Raw genomic sequence first — 24,271 nt, forward strand, 5'->3', positions numbered from 1 at the left:
GCAGTCTCCCAGGGAGCAAAGGGGAAGTCCTCACATAAGCCCTAACACAAGACTGTACTCTGGCATGGCTCCAATTTTCTCTTTAGTGCTCATCATTCCAATCTCTCTTTTATACTGATCCTTTTGGACCTTTCTTCTACTTTCGACATTGTCAACCCCCATCTCTCCTTCTCACACTTCAGGACTTTGGGTTTCACAAATCTGCTCTTGTCTAGATCGCCTCCTACCCGGAAGGTTGATCTTATAAAATCTCTTGGAATTATCAAACCACTGATCCCATTCCTCTCCCTATAGGTGTCACGGAATGATCAGTCCTTGTATCGCGGTCACCTTGTTGCTGATGACACTCAAATATGTTTCTCTTTCCCTCCTTCACTCCAGCCATCTTGGAACGGATTGTGAACTGTGGTACTGCAATTTGTCACTGGATGTTTCTCTGCTGGTCATCTTTCTCCCAACTTACAATGCAATCCCTACCCTCCCCTTCCCATATCCTTCCCACCTCACCTTCTTGTTACCTTATCCAAGGCTTGCAATCTTTAGGTCCACTTTGATAGCGACCTACGACTGCAATAATTCACTAGCGCTGCATCTGCTGCTCCTATTACCTTGCTCAACATTGGGACACGTCACCCTTTTCTTACTAACCACTGTACAAAAGGTTTAACCTCTACCATCCTACTCAGTAAACTAGACAGCTGCTCAAGCCTACTCATTGGCTTTCCTCTCTACTTCTTCCTCCCTCTAGACAAAGTCCTCAACTTTGCTACTTGCATTCTCTAGAACCTATTCTGATCCTTCCCCACTTCTACCTACCAACAAAATGATGGTTCTCCATGCACAGCCACTCTCTTTTTACGTTCTTTCACCTAGTCTACAAAGCTGTAAATGGTCCACCCTCAGTACCTGTCTGAATGTATCTCAGTTTTCTCAAAATCTGCTTCTTTCCAATCCTCCTCTGCACTCAACCTCACTATCCCATACCCTCCTTGTGCCTCCTCTCGCTTCCCCTCTTTCTTCCTGTTCATCCCGCTCCTTCGGAAACCCACTGCCCATAACAATCACATCCAGCCCAACTGTGGATCTCTTCATTTACTTGCACCCTCTCCCCCATCCTCCGAACCTAATCCCACCACTGCCTTTAGTGAACGTTACAATGTAAATGGGTATATTTAAATAGTGCTCCTCTTTAGTTTAAAGCACTTGCCCTCTTAGCTTAATGTTACCTTTGTAAGTCGCTTGTTTTCTTATATCATTTTCTTTCTGTTTGTTTTGTTTTGTTCCTGGTAAATATCCCAATATTTTACCCCCTCCTAAACATGGTCACTATATGTTCTCATCTTTATGCTATTGTACAGGCAGCCTTCCTGGGAATGCTTCCCCCATCTGTAAATGCAATATTGTAAGGCATTGCTGGCCGAAATTGACATCCCTGTCATCTAAATACATACAAATACTTAGGGCCCTGTGCCAAAGACAAGGACACATAAGTGTGGCTCAAGGACCATAGCTTCAGGTTTTGCCCGGTCAATGTCCATATTGACACAAAGCTGTGAGCCAGGTGTCCACTTTGGACACTGTTTTCTCCCTTTGCATTGTGTGTGGTAAATAGCAAAATGGGGTCTAGACAAAAAAAAAAGAAAACGGTTTCAAAATTGCACTCTGAGGAAATGACACTAGGTATATGTTTGTGTGTGGTCAGCAATCCAAAACGGGATATCTTCTGGTCAATTAGTCAATGTACACAGTGAGCAGGCACACTAGTGAGTAAATGGTACATTTACTAGGTGGGTAAAAGTTGTGGGGGAACCAAAAATGACAGTGCTACCACAAAGCATGGGTGTGTGGATCCAGATAGGCGTGGCATGTCAAACAATACCAGAAGCCTCTAATCATCTCTTTTAGATGCCAGGGATTCCTATGGCATTATTCTTTAAGAATCTGTGACATACGTGAATACCCACTTAACAGTTTGCATTATTACTTCTGTTACTCAAGCTTAATCAGTTGATATTCTAGAGTTAAGGGCGGGCAAAAAACAGAAACTGTGTGTATTTCTGTATAATAAAGCCTTGGTTGACTACCACCTCACTGAAATTGCCTACCAAACTAAGTCCCATATTTAGGATTCAACAGATTTGTGAGTTCTTGGAAATTTGCAGGCACTCCCAAATAGCGCTCAAACTCATGCTTTAGTTTGGCATGCATGTTCGAGTTTGGTGAGCAATTCTGAACCAACAAACCTCTCCAGGAGAATTGACAGGCCAATCAGGTCCCTAGAATTTTCAGGGAGTTACAGCAGCCATATAAAAGACCCAACTCAATCACTGGTTCTCTGCAGGGTTTGTTTAGCTGCTAAAGAGAAGAAAATGGATTCCAAGATTGATCCCGGGATGCTCGCATCGTGAGGAGTGAGCTCCCGCCCGGTACCGCCAAAAGCAATGAAAATGTAGCATCAGGAAACCAGCTAGGGAGAGGATGATGTTATGAAGTGACCCAACGTTCACTTTAGAACCCAAGGAAGTCATGATCGTAGCGGATTCTGGTGGATTGGAAATGGTATAGCATCAGAAATAAGCAATGCCCCGCCCAATCGTGTCATTTTGAAAATGTGTTTTAAGAGGGGTCACGGAGGACCGGCCTAACCCCCCTCTCCACAGCTGGTAGAGGAGGGGTTTGGACTGCGTTGCATAGCACAGCTGGCTTTGTTGCCTGGCAAATGACTGCATCGCCTACTGAGGCACCCGGAGCAGATTGAAGAGTGCAGTGAATGGGGATCGAGGGAGGTGGAATATGTGAATAAAGGCACAGGGGGTAAAAAAGAAACTGTTACAGGCAGCAGAAAAAGGGCTGTTGGACACTGGACTGGCATGGCATAATACATGAAAAGGCCTATTGGTGACCAAATAGAGTGCAAAAGTGCAGTTGGACTGGACTGTGTGATATTCTTCAGAATTGGTTAACATAAGGACAAAGGACTGAGATCCCCCTAGAAGAACTGACCACAGTGGGGACAAGAAAGTCACCCTCACACATCCCTAAAAATGTCGAGAAACAGACCCAAATAATCCAAGGAAGGGGCCCTACTCCTAAAGGGGCAAAGAAACAGCAAGATGGGTCACTGTCAAAGCTCTGGAGGAAGGAGGGAGAGTCAGGGTCGGCAGAAGAACAAATTCCTCAGAAACAAGAGATCTCAAGAGGGTCCCCAATATGGTCAACTGGACAAGAGGTAACTAAAGAAGTGTTACAGCAATTTTTTAAAGCCTTTAGTGATCAGTTGACAGAGACCCTACAGTCACAGCTGAGTATGATCAGAGCGCAGCTGGCTCCATCCTTGCAGGAGGTGAAAGGGGATATTGCTGCAGTGGGGGAGCAACTTGATTTTACCAAAAATTCCATTCAGGAGCTGGCAGATGATATCCGCAAAACAGATGTTTTAACCGACCAACTTGCAACAGCCACACAAAACTTATAGAACCAGATGGAAGACCTTGAAAATTGTTCAAGGAGCATCAACATTAGGGTTAAAGAACTCTCAGAAGAAGTAGAGGATCAAGATTCGAAAGACACGATGCAAAGAGTTTTTGCCGACTTACTGTAACTGGAGACTGGAGAAGAGATACTCCTGGACTGCATTCATCGTGTGGGTCCTAGAAGAGTATAAGCCGGTACCAGACCCCTCGATGTAGTAACCACACTCCAGCGATATGGACAAAGGGAGGAGATTTTTCAAGCGGCAAGAAAGGCAAATCCCATCAACGTGAATGGGGTTGAAATACAGTAATACCAAGATTTAGCGCAGTCCACTTTGGTGAAGCATAGATTGATGAGGCTGGTGGTTAAAGACCTGATGCAGGCTCAAATATGCTACAGATAGACATTCCCATTTGGATTATTGTTTTCCCGGGAGGGACGTCAACATCGCATCACCTCTTGTGAAGAAGGATTTAGGATTATGAAAATTGAGGAAAATGGGGGCGAGCAACAGGATATGAGTGCGTCAAGAGAGACATTAAAGACTAAACAATGGGAATGGAGGAAAGTATGCAAGCTGCCATTGAAGAAGAAGGTTCTGTCTGGATTGGGTAAATAATGGGCAGCCCAACCCTTCTGGGAGGATAAATAAGTACAATATACTTGGGGCGTTGAGCGGAGGGGGCATATTGTGGAATATTTGAGGAAAAAGGAGATTACTTACCCAGGGGGTGGGGCGGTGGTGCCGTGGTAGGTGTGAGGTGATCCCAGCACTTGGAATTCGGGAGGGTATGGGTCCTAGCAGACCCGCACATTTTGTCTCCAGGTGCATAACGAGACTCAGCCTCCATGGTCTGTTGCATGGAGGGGGGAGGGTTGAGTCCGACTGGAGAATATTGGGGGGGAGGGCGGAGGGTTTGGGTTTTGGGGATAAAGGGCTGGAGGTGGGGCGACGGCTGCTAAGGAAATAATCTGTCAAAAATTTTATGGGGCATAAGCAAAGCTTCAACTCCTGTCACTGATTGTATGGGGCCTAAATTCCTCAGTTAAATAATGCAAGGTAGACAAAATCCTAGGGAGGGGAAAACCAGATATTGTGGCGCTATAAGAGACCCACATATGCAAATAAGAGTACAAAAATAAGGATTAAAGGGTACCCCATATACTGCAATCTAATAATAAGGTGAACATGGGAGGGGCCCTTAAAGCATATAACAGGCAAGCAGGACTGAAAATAACTGCGAGAGAAGTGGATAAGGATGGTAGATATATCGTTTTTCTAAATTCAGACAGGGGGGTTCATGGTATACAATAGCCACTCTATATGTGCCTAATGTGGGCCAAGATGGATTTTTGTGGGAGGTATTGAAAAAGCTTGATCATTTCGCATTGGGACAAATTATTATAACAGAAGATTTTAATGTAGCATGGGACCCGTTGTTGGATGGAAGCACTACAGCAAATGTCATTTAGTAGGGCCCCGCACGAAAACTTGGAGCATGTATGACCCGACTAGTGCTGGTAGATTCCTGGAAGGAAAAACAAAAGGGAACTAGAGGCTATATGTTCTATTTGCATGTTCATCGATTGTTCTCCTGAATCTATTATATATGGGTGTGAGCAACATTATTGGAGCAAGTACGTAAAATGGACCTTGGGCGCATTAGTTTGTCATATCATGCTCCCACATCGATAGACATACAGCAAGAACGGGGTTGGCCAGGGCCCTGGAATTGAAAATTCCCAAACCACTTATATAGCAATATACGGGGTAATATTGGGGAGTTTTTTTTTTTAACAAATAGGACCCTGGGAATACAGGAACAAACTATATGGGACGCCTTCAAAGTGACTATGTGGGGTGAGTTAATTGCAAGGAAGGTTCTCAGAGAAAAGCAACTCACTGCAATACAAAGTCAGTTGGAATCACAATTGAAGGGGGTAATGAGTAAAATGGAAACGGGTGGAGGAGTGACCTTGAGGAGAGAATGTACGCACATTAAGGGGCAACTATCGCTATTACAAACTAGGCAAGCAGAGAAGTCCATACTATTTTTAAAACAATGGTACTATATTAAGGTGAACAAAGTAGACCAAACAATAACGCGGCAAGTGAGGAAAAAGGAGGAAGCAAAGGCCATTGTTTGCATTAAAACAGGATTGGGTACCTTTAGTTCAAAGTCGGAAGACTTAGTGCGAGTATTACTCTGCATTATATACTACCGATTCCCCAGATGCAGAAGCACAGGAGAATACCTGAAGCAGTGTCACTTGAATAAACTTGACCCTGGGGAAAGAGAGGGGTTGAAGGCGATATTACTCCAGAGGAGGTATGTGCAGCAATTAGATCACTACCACTCAATAAGGCTCCAGGACCAGATGGTTATCCGGCACTGCTTTACAAGACATATGTAGACACATTAACTCCGGTAATTACCTCATTGTACAATTCTTTTATCACCTTGGGAAGTATCACTGAGACTATGGAAGAAGCAAAAGAAGTGCTATTCCCTAAGCCTAATAAAGATAGGACACAATGTGGTTCATACCAACCCATAGCTCTCCTCAACATAGATGCAAAAATATTTACTTAAATATGAGCAGTTAGAAAATGTATACCCAAACTAATCACCTACAAAGATTATCGAGATTACCAACTAAACTGGTGTCCGCAAAGAATCTGTTTATTGGACTTGTTTTGATGATTGAACTAAGTACATGGTAGAAAGTAGATTGGTTGAAATTAAAAGATGAGCAGCCGTTAGGGGCGTGGGATGGAGGGACTATGGAGGGTTGGGGTGGGGGAACAAGGGGTAGTTTATGTTTTTGAAAAAATACATGCCAATAAAAACACATTTTTTTAAAAAAAAGTGAATAAAAGGGTTGATGCGCGGCTAAGAGGGTCTTCCAGAACACTATTGCTAATGGGCTCTGAGAGACCAACTTTAGTGGGCTTGAAGGTTTTCACATAAGTTTAAACAAACTGTAACAGGTAATGTGACTGAGCAGAAAGGCTTAAATTTAAACAACTCAGTAATCTTTTTCCTCCCTTGTAGTCACTGACAAGAAATGTCAAAAATGTGTATGAATGCAAATTTGTCCCTGGAAGTCTCTCCTCCCGAGTAGTCACCAGAATTTGGCAGCTTCAGTTGCAGCCATTGATGGGTAATCACCTGCCTTCATACAAAAAAATCTGCGGTTTTCATTTAAAAAAAGATTCTATCCTCTTTCCATGCTCTACCTCTCACTTTGCTTAGTCCTATTTCAATGTTCCACTTCTCCATAAACCCCCCTAACAACCACCTCATTGTACGTACAAGACTGGTCATGAACTCCAACAATGGTTCCCTTTTATAACTTGCAGGGCTAAACTCTCTTGGAATATCCTGCCAATCCCTCCAAGGTAGTTCTGGAGAGTTCAATCTGCCTGAATCTGCAGAAATGTGGGTGGTTTGGGGTTTACCAGATAAATTCATCAAGCATAAAACTATATGATAAGTATTCACAATGTCCTCAATACTGTGTCTGCGCACGTAGACACAGGAGTTGTTTTACAGAACTTTCCCATTCTCGTGCAAACAGCAAAATATATAGCTGTTCAAGGTATGCTGCAATGAAAATGAAATAAATACTATGGCAAATTTGAACAAAATGTGGCCCTGATGTGCATTGACCCCATGACACTGATGATGGTAAGGGGGTGCACATGAGAACTGGTTGTGCTTGAAGCCTGAGTCAGTGTGTGCTATTGTACTGTGCTAGGCATGGCAAACTGCCCCTAACTGTAGCATTTAACTAGTTTTCTTAGCAAGTGAGGTTTAGTTACTGCAGTGGGCGGAGCAATGGGAGACGTCCTTGTGTCACATTAAGCACCTGCCTCATAGTTCGTAGCTAATAGTTTTGATCATTTAATGGCCTAGTGTTTTCATTGTCCGGCAACCTCCCTAACATCTGTTTTGGGTAACATTCCTCACAAAACATGTTAATTTTAGGTAAAGGATCTTAATGTAGTCTCCATTGTTTTTAATAGGTTGCAGAAAAATCCTCATTGTGGGAAGAATGGTACAACACTGATTATCCTGATTTACAGAATCTACCTCATGAAACCACTGAAAAAGGTAAAATGGATGCAATTGTATAGTTTTGTGTATTTAAAGTGAAAACACTGTTAAATGAATCTATATATAAATAAATATATATATATATATATATATGTCAAATGTTATGTATGGGTTTGTGGTGCAAAGCGCTGTTCCTTCTACAATTCCACACATTTCACCATTCTGCACCAAACATTTCATTGTTAGCTTTTAACAACCGCCAGACCTTACTAGCTACATGACATTTGGAAACCACACCCCTTTCCCTGGATTTCGGCAAAAATTCAAATTTGTTTGTGGGTTTGTGGCTTAGCGAAGCATTGTTCCTTAAACAATTCCACACCGTTTCACAAATCTGCACCAAATGTTGCATAAGTTACCTGTTAGGACCCTCTGGACATTACTGTCTGCATACATTTTGAACACGCCACCCCTTTCCCCGGATTTCACCAAAAGTCAACATTTGATTATACTTTCGTGGCTTTGCGAAGTGGTATTCCTTATTCAATTCCAGGCTGTTTCACCAATCTGCACCAGATTTTGCATACTTACCTATTAGGACCCTGAGGACATTACTGGCTACATGACATTTTGACACCCCACCCCTTTCCCTGGATTTCGACAATAGTCAAAATGTGTTTGTGCCTTTGTGGCCAGCCGACGAACCAGAACATTTTTGTATCTAAACAAGCCTTACAAAACCGTCAACCATGTTGACCGGGAAGGGAAACAAAAATGTTTGCAGCAGCAGGTGTAATTACTTTTCCAGAGGATGTTTGCAAGATAGTGCCTGCCGGCAAAGCCGTAAACCATGTTCACAGGGAATGTTGTTTCTCAACCGGTAGCGACACAAGGAACAAAACTCGAGGTCCCTCGAAAACCATGTTTCAAGGCCCTAGAATGCATGATTTCTGAGATATTTGCTCCCCAATGAACTACAACGAGCTGCACCATGCCAGGGTGAGGAAGACCAGCGAACTACAGGATCATTCTTTTTCAACCATTGATGAGGGTGTTATCATGTCTGTCTACAGAACGCATTCGAAGAACAGGTACTTTTGTTAGTTGTCTATAAGAGCTAGCATTTTCTTGCCAGCTAGCTGGCAAATTCTCAGATCTTGGGGTTAAGGGAAGAGGATGGAGTTTAGGCTTTTGCAGGAAACCAAGCAGAAAATGGGGAAGGGCCTTAATCTGGGCAGCAATGTCACTCGAAAGGAAAAGGCCTGAAGTGTTAAATGCCTGTCTCTCTGGGATGACTGTTTGGATGTTGCTGATAAGGCTCTTATTTCAGGGTTGTTGGATTTCAACTCATCACTTCCTCATGTAGTAATTACTGTTACTGCATGTGCTTGTAATGGGTCTCTGTCTGATTACAAGAGATCTGTTGGGTTCCCTGTATCAGATGTGTGTGTTCACAGTGCTGCAAAGGTTAACTCATTATATTTGTAGTTTTTGGTTTATCCCACTCCCACCTCCCCTTTTGAGAATATGAAATTAATTGTGTACAGCTTAACACAATATCGCTAGTATACACAATTTTGTAATGCAGAAAAGAGTTATGGGGAACCCTTACCTGCATAATGTTAGCTAGGGGGCGAGAAGGTTGGCACCAGAGATGCCCAGTTTTTCACCCCCTGTGTCTGTCTCCATGCTGACATTTTTGGACATGCACTTCCCTACACTAGAGTACAGTAGGGAAAAAACCATGTGGCACCCCCCCAGGCCTTAAGACCAGGGGCACCGCGCAGCATTTTTTTATTGCCCGGGGCACTCCCACAGCTAAGTCGGTTCTGCCCCCCTTTAAGGCAGTGGACAGTCACAAGAACACCTCAAGGTCATGAGGAGGGTATTTGCAGTGGTACCTAGAAGCCATTCACCCCCATGCCCTTGGCAATAATGAGGCTAGGGAGAGGGAACTTACGTAGAACAATCCAGACCATAATATAAATCACTTTAGAGAGATGGGTAAGCCCCCTAACTCAACCCATAACTCCTATCTAGGAAGCAAAGCTTACCCCTTTGAAGAAACAAAGTTGCAACTTTTGAAAAACCCAGACAAACCGAGAAATACATAGATTTTTATAGCGTGGTTACCAGGGAATCAGTTATCATTAGAATTAATACTTGCACGATTGGCTGAGGTGCAGCAATTGCAAAGTCACATTGGAACAGTGCAAGGGTGCTTCGCCCAGAGCGCTGCAGGCTTACACATTTGCAAGTTCCCAGTGAAAAAGGAGAACGAATAATAGAGAACCTAGCCCACTTAGCTAAAGATGTCTTGACTGTAGAATCACAGACCAGCAGAGAAGGGAGGTCCAAACTCACAAAGGCACGAAGACCAAGGCTTCTAGAGGAAGGTAGAGAACCTCCAAGCCTAAATATATCCCTTCTGAAATCCCGGATGGCAGAGGCATTTAAGTAACTTCATGCCAGCCCATACCAAACCACATTACCCTCAACCCAGTGCATGATCACAATCAAGCAACAACCTCAAAGCACAGTTGTCCTCAGTAAGCAGAGGGATGTCATCGGGAGAAGGAGAATTACTGGGGAGTGAAGGAGGTGATCATATGAGGGGAAAGAAAGAGAACGAAAAGCCAGTGGTGGAGATACTCCTACTAGGGTAGAAGCCAAGACACCTCTGGGAAGTAAGATCAGGGAGGTTTTCATTGGGCCAGTTTAGTCCAGGGCAGTACTCAGCTCAGATGGAATGAGATACGAGATGGTGCAATCTGACCATGGGACAGAGATCCTTTCATAGGGAGGTCGGCTGGGAAGAGTCAAGGGGACCAGGGTCCTAGACCAGGTAGTCCATTGGTTGAGGGCACCCTAGGCACCTTCACCAAACCCTGGTGGAGTTAGGCACTGCTGGAGAAACGTGCTCAATGCCTGGCCTTGTTGGACGAGACCTGCAAGCTTGAGGAAGACCAGAGAACACTGGCTAAGGAACGCTCAGAGCCATGTACTCAATAGACCAGCAATCGGGAGCTCAGTAAAATTGACATCTCAAAGCAATGACAAGGGTTATCACATGGAGTGACATGAGATGTGAAAGCACTACCGCTCTGGAACTGTTTCTAGATACTTTTATTTTGATTCCTGAACCAAGACATTTTATATTTGCTTGTTCTTGTTGCTGTAATTAAAAATCCCTTTAGTGCTATCTAGCCTTATGTCAAGCCGCTGCACATTCCAACCATCTGCGATTTCTGAAATTCCCCGTAAAGCTGTGTTCATCATCCCTTTGCCCAAAGGTGGTGCAGTGACAGCAGGAAGGTGAAGATAATCATGTAGACAGTGAAAGAAGAGCCGTTTGGATTGGGGATAGTCTGGGAAGTCCAATAACAACACAATTGTGAATGTGTGCCATCTCTACCCCCTTACTAGGCAATGATGATCTGCCTCAGCTACTTCTAATGTTTCGTGTGTGACAGCTAAATAATGAAACCCAGGACTGCCACTGTAAGCTACATGTTCATAATGCCTTTGTCTACAATATATGGTATCATGGCCTTGTAAAACACTTGGTCATACTGGCTATTCCCAAATATATGCCAGTATTGCCACTGTAAAACACCCATTTCCTGATAGTGCCCTTGATTCATGTCAGCACTGCCACTTTAAAATAAATACATCATGCTGCTGGTGTGGGCTTGTGGCATCCCTCCCGCACCAAACTTAAATGCATGCATTAAACTATCATGCACACTGACTCACTCCCTCGCCTGCCCCCTACTCTCTCTCTCTCTCTCTCTCTCTCTCTCTCTCTCTCTCACACACACACACACGCAAGCACGCACGCGCGCACGTATTTATTGAAACATTCATTCCCTTACCCACTCCAGGGCTCTAAGAGTTTCTACCAGGACACTGGGCCAGCAGGCAGTTGTGATGAAGTCCATAAAGACATGTGGTGATCAACCCGCAGGCTTGATAACCAGAACAGGCAGCCAAATCTGTGGCAAGAGGGGCTCACCAAAAGTGAGGAAGGGGTCCATTAGGAGTGGAGTTGAGGTTAAAGAGGTGGTGGCCACCCCTCTCTTCCTACTCTCTGGCTCAGCCACTGGAAAGGACCTGTCAACTTGCTGAAATTCACTTTTTAGGACCAGAAAGTAACACAATAGAGGAGGCATTGGCTGTTGCCAGATTGTGGACTATTGTTTATGTTGGTGGTGTGTCCTAGTTCCTGTTTTTCAAAAGCTGACAACCCCCAAAAGCAGAAATAGAAAAACTTGGGGTCGTGAATAGACAGTGCGCTAGTTGATACCACAGATATAGGGAAATAGGTATGGTCTGCTGCAATGACACTGGCACCCCCTAGTAAACACCAGTACAGGTAAACATGAGGTTGGAGAAGGAAGGTAGGTTCAGTGCGCAGATCCCCAAAGCTCTTATTGAAAGTCCATAAAACAACAAATAAATTTGGCTTCTTTTGGCTTCAAGTCCCAATTTATTGGTCACTAAACAGCTGTTTAGGACAATAAGAGCTTTGGGGATCTGCACACTGAACCTACCTTCCTTCTCCAACCTCAACCCCCAAAAGCATGTTTTTGCAGGAGCAATTGCATCAGTAATGATGTTGAAAAATTGTTCTCTGAAGACATGAATAAAGCTTCTTGATTACACTTCCTGATATATTTTAAAAGTTATGTGTGGGGTTCTCCTGCTTCGCCCCAGGTACTGACAGCAGGGAGCTGCTAGGGGCTGAAAAACACCCATCCTCTCAACACAATGTGCGTAGGATATTCATGCATCCAATTTCTCGTAGGATATTCTTTCTCGGGTGTCTCATGGTTCACCATGCATTCCCCTCAGCCGGGCTCCGATCCCACTCAACACAATGTTCAATTTGTCTCCCTCCGCCGGGCTCGGACCAATTTCAATTTAGCTTTCTTTACATTATTAACATCGAAGACCTTCGATTGTGTACAGCGTTTTACTTGACCCATTGTAGGGCCACTTTGATTCAAAATTCTTTACACTCTTTCGGTTTCACCACCTTTCAGTTGGATACCTTACAGAGACTTTCAAAGGAGCATGCACACGGTGCCAGGGCCACTCTGTCTAGGGTATCGTATCTTGGCTTCAAAGTTCAATCACTCATCTGTTGTTCGATTTTAATCACATTGATTATCACATACGCGTCATACACTGTTTGCTTCAGCATTCACTATGCAATGTTGCCGCTTGTAACCTTGGCTTCAACATAGATCAGTCTGGTATCGGTCTCCCCATCTCACCGGCTGTGATGACTTCACTGGCACTGCTTTGTTGTAGGAGCCAAGTAGAGTACCACAGCGGCAAGCAATTCTCCCTGCCTTGACTATCGACGCAGGAGAGCCCCTGGTACCTCCAACACACAATGCAGGATTCTTTAGCCTTGTTTCCTGGTTTTCCATTTCCTATTCTCAAAGGCTCATGAAAGTAACACTTCCTTGTCAAAAAGGTCAAGAGCACTTCCCTCCTTGTAATCCCCTTCTCCTTTGCCTTGAATTACTGCCATCTTGGAACTGCTGCTTCCTCATGTGTTTTGCCTCACTCAGAGTGTGCTTTCGTGCTGCGGCTTTTATCCGTGGGGAAGTGTAATGGAAGTCAGGTGTGTGTAATGGTCAATAATTGCCTGACCCTGCCTGACTGCTCGAGTGTTAGTCCATGTTCTCTTATAGTGAGCTGTCTGTGGGAAAGTGTGTACGTGTTTGTGTTGGGAAAGGGGATGGTTCATTTCCTAAGTATTCTATCTGATAGGATGAGGTAAAGGCATTACAGGGAAGGGCATAAAGCGTCTTACCATCTGGTGTCCCACTCCCCGAAGACGCCTCAGTCAGGTGATCCTCCCGCACTGGTCCACCCCCAGTAACTCGATCCAAAAGCGATGGGTGTGTCCTGGCCACCTGGATGACAGATCCCCAGGGACTAGCAGGTGAGACACCTTCAGGTTTCTCACACGTGCCAACTCCCCCTCTGCCGCAATGACTGGGGACTGGTCCCTTCTGAGTCATACAGGGGCCAGACCAACCCCCAACAGTCCCTCCATCCTTTTTTTCCTATCACTTGCCCTCAAGCTCCCTCTCACGGACTGGTCCAATCAGGTCCTCCCTTCCTTCAGCACTCATCCTTCCTGTCAACCTTTTCCCCTGGCACTTAGCACTTCCCGGACTAGCCAATCTGGCCCCCTTCCCACGTCACTCCTGCTTCCGCTGGCACTTTCCTTCTGCCCCCCCAGCACTTCCCTGCCCCCTTCCTTGGGGTCACCTCACTCCTGCTACCCCCAACCCCTACAGTTACCAACCTTTTCAAGCACTTGCACGGTAGGATTGTCACAAGGCCAATATAACTGTTTCTTGTTTTTGTTGCTCTATGCTCATGATTCCCTTGCCCCCCCTCCACCACCCGCCTGCCTTGTCTTGTGACACCTGGAAACACTTGTGCATTGGCACCATATAAATGTCCAATAAACAAACAAACAATAAACAAATTCATTAATTACTACACACATACAAGGAGAGTCTCTGGAAGGGATGCCAGACAGTGATAGCCGGCAATAAATGCTAGGAAGTAGCTATCAGAAATTAAAACTTGCTAGATATTCATCCTGAGGGTGAGAAGGGATTTTATGGCTGGCGAGTGTATTTTCAGATCTCAGAAGTGGGTGAAGACACGTGTCTGCACAACCTCATTGAAGTCAGTGGGCCTCATTATAAGTTTGCTGGTCCTCTTGTCTTGTGGCACCTGGAAACACTTGTGTATTGGCGCCATACAAATGTCCAATAAACAAACAAACAAACAAATAAATAAATAAATAAATACATGAAAGGAAAGTCTCTGGAAGGGATACCATATAGTGATGGCCAGCGACAAATGCTAGGAAGTAGCTAGCAGAAATAAAAACTTGCTAGATATTCATCCTGTGGCTGAGAAGGGAGATTATGGCTGGCAAGTGTAATTTCAGATCTCAGAACTGGGTGAAGACGTGTCAGAACAACCTCATTGAAGTCAGTGGGCCTCATTATAAGTTTGCCGGTCCGGTAACAAAATTAACGGTAAGCTTGCTGGTACAGTTGTTACCAGATCAGCAAACTACGAGTTCTGCTTGCAGGTGCCTTCCAGCCCGCTTGGTCTGACCTGGTGGGTGTACCGGCACCCGCGAGCAGAGCATGTCGGATGCATCGGCACCATTCTAAATGGTGCCAGTGCATCCAACCTCCCCATTCCCATTGAGCCCTAGAGGTTAAATGGGAATGGGCAGCATGTTTTTCTGTCGCCCATGAGTGGGCAATTACCGGGTTCAGCTGGGCTGTAAGGACCCGGTAATTGCCCATTCACGGGTGCCAGAAAAAATCACAAGTTTGGCGGCAGCCTGCCGGTTTTACCAGCAAGGCTACCGCCAAACTTGTAATGCAGCCCAGTGGGAGTATACCAGGCCCTCACAGGATTGAGTGAACCATGATTTCCCAGCCCAAAGTGCAGGGAGAAGGTCCATAGCTAGGCAATCATTCCACATGGCCAATCCTCAAACCCTGAGGTCGCTCCTTAGGAATGATAAGAACTAGGTGATTGCCAAGAAAGTCTAGCAGAAGAGTAGAAACTGTGCCCACTGCTGAACCACCAACACGAGGCAGATTCAAAATTAGACCACCAAACTATGTAAATATAGGGACCAGAATGCCCAAAGAGGGTTTGGTACCCCCAAAATCCATCACCTGAGGGTGTTCGTTGCATATCCCAGATTAGGATGAAGCCAGGGTGCAGGGTTCCTCCGAGACTCAGAAATAGACTGTTCTTATTAGAGTAACTGTGGTTATTGAACTGCCATTTCCTAGGGGAACTTGGGGAGGTTAACAAAGAGAACAAGGACTTAGCTTTTGAACTCTGGTACATATCGGAGTGAGAGAGAGAGACCCCAGCCTGATATCAGAATACTGGACTAGAAAAATTATGTTACCTTAACTCCCATTTCTGCACTGGAACAATACACTTAGTCCTTGGTGAGGGGAAGACAACACCCGGGAACTCTGGTGTTATCCTAAGCCACATTCCCTTAAACACTCACCCCACATAGTTTAAGATTTGCTGAAAAGCCTTCCTTAGTTGTTTCCCCCTTTCTAATTCCATGTCTGGAAGTCGCTACCAGTACTTACCTGACACGTTATTTTGGTTTAGTGTATTAAAACACTATGGAGGTCATTACGACCCAGGCGTTAAGGGTTAACGCCGTCGTTAACCCTTAACGCCTGATTCCAATTTTAACGGCTGCTTTTAGCAGGCGTTAAAATCCATGGCGCTAAAACGCCTTGGTGCTAATTACGGCACCGTAATTTACAGTGCCGTAATTAGCGCCTTCCCCACTCCCATTATGCCCTATGGGGCAAAAATGGGAATGGAGAAGGGTAAATGGGAAATGGGGATTTACCGCCCCACTCACCTTGGAATGGGGTGGTAAATCCACCATCCACCATGGTGTAAACGTAGTGGTACAGTTGGTGTACTTACCGCCTGGGTCGTAATGACCTCCTATGAAACCCACACTACTGACTAGAGTTGTGTCCATCCGGTAAATTTGTGACAGCAAATAAAAAGCTAATTGAATACTAAGGGCATGGTTCTCAATGATTTTTACTGGAGAAAATTGCGAGATGCTCTTCTCATGTAAGATTGGTTCTTGATGCCTTACATCTTATTCGCAAAGCCTAAAAGTGGAGAAAATCTAGAGCTGAATGTGAGAGGTGCACGTGCAAATGTGATTCAAAGAGATTTGCTCAGGGACATCTCAGAGATGCTTCGGTATCTCTGGGTTTTATCTAGTTGTTTGGCTTTGTTAATCAGCGATGAGGCAGCAGGAGGAAATTTGGGAAGGCGGATACGGAATTGATCAATCCTATCCCTGAAGAGATTTGGAGTAAACACTTCATAGAGCTATATCACTGACTGAATTGTGCAATTGTTAGTGTGGCTTGTAATGATTTCTGGGATGTTTGTACTTCCATATTGATAATCTATGCTCAGTAATAAAACGAGCCCCGGGCCCAATTGGGCTCTGCAACTTAGTACTGAAACAAATTTGCGTTACAAATGCCATATCATATCATATCATATATCAAATTCCTGAATTATGGGCCTCGATGTTGCACATACTATTCCAAAATGTCTTGAAAAAGAAAATAATGGGCCTCATTACAACCCAGGCGTTAAGGGTTTAACGGCGCCATCGGCGCCGTTAACCCTTAACGCCTGATTACCATTTTAACGCCTGCTTTTAGCAGGCGTTAAAATGCAAGGCGCTAACCCTCCTTGGTGCTAATTACGGCACCGTAATTTACGGTGCCGTAATTAGCGCCTTCCCCACTCCCATTATGCCCTATGGGGCAAAAATGGGAATGGGGAAGGGCAAATGGGGAATGGGGATTTACCGCCCCACTCACCTTGGAATGGGGCGGTAAATCCGCCATCCACCATGGTGTAAACAGAGTTTACACCATGGTGGTAAAGTAGGGAACTTACCGCCTGGGTTGTAATGAGGCCCAATGCCTTCTACATGGCACACCTCAATAATTGCACCAATCCTTAAGAAGGGGAGCAGTCTAGAACCCTTGAGCTATGGGCCGATCGCTCTCTTGGACGTGGCGAGCAAAATCTTTGCTAGGTGTGTTCAAAAGAGTATAGAGGACTGGAGTAATGCTACAGAACAGTTATCCAAATTCCAGACTGGATTTAGGAGAGCGATTGGAGCAGACACCAGTGGCCTGCTTATCCAGTCCTTAATCGATCAGGCCAGTGCCGAGCGGAAGGAGCCTATTTATGTGGCGAGTGATGACCTGAGCGTTGCATTTGATAAAGTAGTGAGAGCAAGGCTATGGTCAAAACTCTTGAGGTAGGGCCTTCCTAATTACATCTTGGATATTTGTATCAAACTTCACAGTGACACTGTGGTAAAGAGGAGGCTAAACCTAAATGGAGATGACAACAAACCCATAAAAACAGACCGAGACTTGAGGCAGAGGTGCGTTTTGGCCTCCTACATCTTTAATCTATGTCTCTCAGATTTGGGTGAGTTTCTGGAGGACGATAAATGGGGAACGTTGTTCCTGGGTGGCTTATGCGGACAATTTCTTACTTATAGACAGGACTCCTACTCGCCTACAGAGACTCTTGAAACGTTTTGAAGGTGACATAAAAATAAGTAGTCTCCTAGTGAGTCTGAATAAATCTAGTGTTTTTTGCCACAAGGAAGGAAACATAAACCAGTACACTTCAAGTGGAAAATGGGTCTGGCTGTATTTTCTGTTGTTCCCAATTTGAAATATTTAGGATTTGGTTTAATCAGGCCAATGGAACATAATATTGGGAAGAGTGCACTGTGGGCCAAGGGTAGACGGTATGCAGGACAAATGTTTTACATTGGGAAAAAGTATTGTCGGTTCACTGTGCAGCCCTTGGTCTAGTTTTTCACACAGAACGTTGTCCCTTCGTTATTATATGGCCTGGAAGTTGCTCACCTGCACGGGAAACTGGGGCTGGATAAGCTTGAGAGACTTATTTGGACGAAAGCATTGTCCCTCCCAACATGTGTGCCTATAACCATGCTGTGATTTGAAAAGGCCTGAATTCCTTGATGTCCTGGGTACATATGAAGATGTTTTTATTATACAGGAAGCTAGTTGTAGGCGAATCCAATACGTTGTATGCACTCATGGGAGCGCAAATGGAGAGTCTTTGTGAGAACCTTTCTGTTCCTTCAAAGATAACTGTGAACTTATCATGGCGAAATACAAAGTCTCTCTAGAAACCTTGTTGACCAATCCGGTTCTGGTGAAAAGGAAAATCCTGGACCGGGACTGGATTCTGACATGTGAGTAAAGGAGTAAGTCATGAACTGTTTGAAACAAAGTCCGGATAGACATTTTAGAGAAATGTTATGAGAATTCGATTTAATTTGGTATTAACTGGGGAAGTTGTGTTCATTAGAGGGTAAAGGGTAAGTGCAATGTGTTGCTTCTTTGGAATCCCACTTGAAATATTAAAACATCTGATGATAACATGCTCCGTGTTGCAGGAAATAAGAAAGGATTTGTTTTGCCGATTTGTTTATGAAATCAAGTCTCTAAATGGTGAATATTTTTGGCAATACATTTTGAAAGGCAATCCAACGCCTTTTTTTTAATTAAGGTTGCACAATGTTTGATGAAAGTGAAGATCATTGAATACATTTTATTTATCTGTGTTTTTATTATATGAAATTTGTTGAAAAATTGTACGTAGAAAATGTTCTGAATTTTATAATGTGCTAAAGGGGAGGAATTTGTGATTTGTTTAACAGGACTTTGATTTGTCTTTTTTTTCTTTTCAAGTGTATATGGTTTGGAATAAACTAAGTACGGCAAAAAAAAAAAGATATGCTCATTGGTTTGTAAATTGGGCCCTATGTTTTTGCCTAATTGGAGTGCATAAAAACAAATCAGGCAATGTTTAGGGTCAAAAAGTATTTTGTTATTCGCAGGACGGGTTTCTAATAGTTAGAAATTAAATGTGTTCAGTGGTCTTCCTAAATTGTGATACCTTTATAATTATTGCCTGCATTTTTCGTTTTGCTCAATATCTATTTCAAAATGTCTGTATCACATGTTACGGCCCCGCCTGCCTGTGGACATTTCAATACCTTCTGGAATCTACTACAAAGATCTAATGTTTCAATTTCCTATGTGCCCAGGAGATGCCTGAAAGCCAGAATGTATGATGTAAGGGCAGTGAAGATTGTGCCAAAACTTGAATAGAGCCTCGTGCTCCACGGGAATTGGAGAATACTGTATCTTCGACTCCATTACGCTCAGAAATGTAACAGAAATGACTGCGGGCACTTAAAGACACTGTTCGAGGATGTACAGTGGCGCACATTTTGGCTTCTTTCACTGCAAGTGCCTTCAAAATTCCATTTACTGCAAAAGAAATGTGATGCACGCAGTGATCTGCTGCAGGTCTGACAGAGGGAGCTTATTGTACCTGGCTGTACAATGTGTCTCGCAACACGGACAGATAGCGCCATATTCTCAAATATGTGCACAGGAGAAAATGAGCCGATCTGTGATCATCTCTAATTTGCGCCTCCTGCCTTTCACCTGATTCTCAAAGCCTAAAACGTGGAGATGGTCCGGTGTATTTACGATTCACAAAGTTGCGCAATAGGGGTTATGTTGCAGATATAACACAGCAGGTGCACATCTGAGATGCTCACATCATTTGCTCCCGTGCATATGTGTGTGAATCGGGCCCAGACGAATGATACAGATTGTAGATGTCCCTGATAATCTGCAGACATAGTTTAACTTGTGCTTTCGAGCTGATTGTGAAACAACAATCACAGAGCAATCTCCCTGTTGTCAGGGTAACAGTTGCCTCCACATTCAGAAGTCCTCTGGTGATGATTTTGTGCAGACACCATATCGTATGTGGTGGGAACAGAAATGGTTCTTCATGGTAATGAAGTCAATGGCCCTTTAGCTGTTAGCATATTTGTCGCTGGCTGTGCTGGCGTTGCTGCTTCGCTAGGCTTCTTTTTATTTTGCTCAGTAACACATCTTAGTTTTGTCACGTATCAGCAACCGAGGGGGTGTGCATTTCAGGGGGTCTGAATAATTGATCTGAGGACTTTGCCAGCACCTGCGAAGCTCTGCCTTGTTCACAAAGGCATACTTGCCGCATTCAGACACATGTCTTTCTTATTGGAGTAACTTTGCTGAGAATGTTAGGGGGGACATGACATCTGAAGAAAAGGTGCCCCAGCCAAATGAATGGGGACACAATGGTGTGCCATGAAAGTTGGGGGGGACAAACACCCCTCTCCCCCCCTATAATTAATTACCCCCATGATTTTTGTAGAGGCTTGATTGCGCTTCATATCATCACAAACTGCCCATTCTGCTCAGCACATGCCATACATATTAAATGATTCAGGTGAAGCGGTCTGAATTTGTTTTCTGATGTTTTGGCCACCGTCGCATAACTTTAATGGCTATGCACAAATGCATAATAACACCTCCCAAATTCTCCCACACTTTTGGATTCGGGTCCCTCCAAAGGCGTTCAACCAAAAGCATGTTGGGACCATAATTATGGTGAGAAACGCTATAACAAATGACAGCATGAATGAATGAATGAATTAATTATATTTCATGTATCAATGAACACTGATCCGTGATGCGTAGCTTTTACATCACTCTAGAGCAACAGAGGACTTAAATGGCTTGCATGGGCGTGATGCACTCATACAAATACTCTTTGGGCCTGTGTGGGTTCTGTCGGTGTGGGCCCGAGAGGCTGGTCATTTTTCTCTCCCTCCTTCATGCCTCACGTCTTAGGTACCAACCTTCATGCGGTTGGAGCATCACAAGTGAGTCCTGTACAGACCCGGCAAGGTTTAGAGGTTTATCCTTTATGAACTCTTTTTCTTTCATCATCCTCCTCTCACGTGCCGAGGGTTTTCAGTTTCAATCTTCATCTACTTATCTAATTGGAATTAAAAAATTCAGTTTAAACAATTATCATTCATGTATCAACAAAAACAATTTCATAAAACCATTTTTTAAAAATATTAATGAGTAATGACACTTTTCAAACATGTATCTGAACAAACATTGGCAATGCCAATAGTTTGGGCCTTTGACACAACTGTTGGATTTGCCAAGGCATGTTTTTAACAGGACTTCAGTGAAGGGCACGCATAGTGCTTATAAATCCAGTGGCTGAAGGCAGACATGTAAAAAAAAATATTAAACCAGTAGTGGGTTTCTAACTCCAATTAAGTAATTAACTCTCAGAATGCTTTGAAAAAACACTGGCAGGCACTTGATGGTAAAGTTTGATTACAGTGAGCTCAAAGAGTTGCCACGTGTAGGTGTTTTGGGTGAGGCGGGGCAAGAAATGGGTGGGAATGGCCATAGGGATTAGCATGGCCATGTGATCCATAACCAAATGTCATTTCCATCGAAAAGCATTACAGACTCTCATTCAAAGCCCATATTTGAAGCTCTTATTTTAAAGCTCTTATTTTAATGACAATAGTTTCAGCTTAAAGGGAGCACTTTCAGCGCCATCTAATAGCCAAAACTAAAAACAGTTTAGAAATAATCATGGCATCCCAAAACAGCACAATGTTTGAAGTTATTGGCAATTAAACTAGCTCAAATAGTTCTGGGGGATGTTTTGGCCAGGGAGAATGAAGATAGTGGGTTTGAATATTAAAAGGGATTGGCATGACTATAGACAGTTAATGGGCGGCTAAAAACAACTAATACCACCCACATGCTCAGTGTTGTCACATCCCACCTGCTGCTTACCTGTACACCTTTGCAAATAGATTCTGTTTATACTTGGTGCTAAAGTACCACTTAAGAGCTCAAACTAAAAAACTGGAAAGCCATGTCCTGAATGGAATGAGGCATTTGAATCATCTTGTTTATGGGTGGCACCTAAAAAACAAATGAGGTACATAAACGGTGCACTATCCCATCAGATTTGGAGGTTTCTGTGGTCTATACCCCGCATGCCACATCTTCCTTCCAGGAGCATCATAACTCATTAGAAGGGCTCACGGGTAATCTAAAGATAATGCAGGCATTGCTTGGAGTTTAATACCTTTTGAAGATAATATAATCCCCATCCGTAGCTTCTGAAATAAAAGCATATGGCTACTTTAGACAATATGGCCAAATATATACACCATGAAAATAAAAGCAATTGTGAAAGTGTTGCAAAAACACCAGTTAGGAAAGCAGTCACATTTTGTTTTCACTACATTCCAGTCAGATGGTGTTTTCAAAGCAACATTGCAGAAAGACCTGGTGCAAACAACATTTATCCACAATACTACTGGGAAGATGTTTGGAAGTGTCTGAGTTGCAGACTGGTCTCAAATCCCAGCTTCCCCTCTTAAACAAAGTTTGTGATCCTGGGCAAATCATTTTATCTCGCTATGCCCTATATGCCGAAATTGGGCATCTTTACAAATGATTAGCTCACACAAAGTACTCCTTCCTCATATTGCCAGATCCTAATTAATTAATGAAGTTTTATACATACTATTAACAGTAGCAATTCAAATATCAGCATCACATTTTGCCTCTTGGCTTACTCCTGGCGACTTGTTTTAATGTTATTTCCCATGATCTCCTGCAGTATTAAATATCCATTCTGTGCATTTTTATGATGTAAATATCTATGCAAATAAGGGGGTTCGAAGCATCTTTTTCCAACCACGGCTCTGCAAGTCCTGTCAACATCCCTGGGTGGGTTGTGCTATTGTGCTGCCGAGTACGGAACTAGCAAGCCATTCTCAAGTATCTAGTAATTTGTGACATTGCAGACAGGTCATGTGTGTCCCAGTCCAAATTGCTGCACCCAACATGTTTCCTTGTGGGAGGTAGCTGCATGTGATGACATTCCGACACCTCCCCCATTCCCTAGTTCACCAATGTGTCACCAATTTCCAAGTAAAACTGGCTCAAGAGAGTGGTAGAAGTGTACTGAAAAAAGTAGTGGAACTGTGGTCTCAGCAGGGGAGCGGGTAGGCGGAAGCATAGTGTGCAACATGTCACAAGGTGTTGCAGCCGGGACATTGCATTGGTCTAAGTTACTAGTACCTAAATCAAAAAAAACAACTTTACACTTGCACAGGGACATTAATGGACAAATCCTCTATATAGAATGATGAATATGGTTGTCAAAAGTAGAGGAATGGCAAACAGAAAAAAATAAAAGTAGCGGAATACCGCTCCCGACCGTTCCCGCTCACTTTGATCACTGGCTCCAGAAAAGAGAGTATAATGAAGCAGCATCAACATGCTTACCTCCTGTAAGGTGAAGTATGGGCTCTTCAGGTTCAGCATGTGCAGGTTCCCGATGTCTGCGGCTCTAGGACCCAGAGGGAAGTTCTTGTATCCAGAGCTCCTAATCCCACTGAAATTATATAAAAGCCAGGCAAGAGCCACAACGCACACCAGGAAAACGACTTGCTTTTTTAATACGACTGTGTATATGAAAGCGCTTTCAGCTGCCAGAGGGAGTGTTGTACTGTGCAGTGAGGGGAAATGTTATTACAAAGAGCAGCACTCCAATAAAGACCCAGTACATTTCCCCGAAACAAGTGTTTTCTTCGCTTTTTATAAAAGATTGAGTAGTTTGCCTTCTCTGATGCTAAAATAGGGTCTGCAATCTCCTGTAAGAAAGTGTTGATAGATATCAGAAGGGAGAGTCGGTCATTACCAGAACAGAAGCATTCCTGTTTACTCCATTAGATGGAGAAGAACCAATCAGCTCTGCATCATGAGGCACTAAAATATCAGAAGTCATCGAAGTGTAAAGCAGGAAGTTTAAATGCTTCAGAACTATTCTTGAATCAACAAAAAAACCCTCCAAAATGCCATTTTTTAGTTCAATTGCGCCAATGTTGAACGCTGCTCATTCATACTCACATTGGCATTCAATCTCACGAGTGAGTCTCAAGGTTTAGCTTCATGATATTCGTAGATCAAATCAGGAGATTTTTCAAATGAGCAACCAGTGACAGCCTGAAAGTGCACAACCCCTTGTTAGGTAGAGTTTGTATGCAGAACCTTTGGAACCACTACACACAACTGTGACTACAGGTGCAAGCAAAACTAACCTTTGGTATAAGTCTGTAATGCACAGTTTGTGGTAGCGGAGCAGAG

At 43.7% G+C, this 24,271-nt stretch overlaps 1 protein-coding gene across 1 annotated transcript in view; it reads left to right on the forward strand.

Annotated features, from left to right (window-relative positions):
- Positions 1–24,271, forward strand: part of LOC138487325 (uncharacterized) — a 2,513,852-nt gene that overhangs the window by 2,066,582 nt on the left and 422,999 nt on the right. The window contains exon 84 of the mRNA XM_069613924.1: positions 7,505–7,592. Coding sequence (XP_069470025.1) covers positions 7,505–7,592 — 88 coding nt within the window. The remainder of the gene's footprint in view (positions 1–7,504; positions 7,593–24,271) is intronic.

This window comes from Ambystoma mexicanum, chromosome 9, assembly GCF_040938575.1.
Source record: "Ambystoma mexicanum isolate Mex_15411 chromosome 9, UKY_AmexF1_1, whole genome shotgun sequence".
NCBI lineage: Eukaryota > Metazoa > Chordata > Amphibia > Caudata > Ambystomatidae > Ambystoma > Ambystoma mexicanum.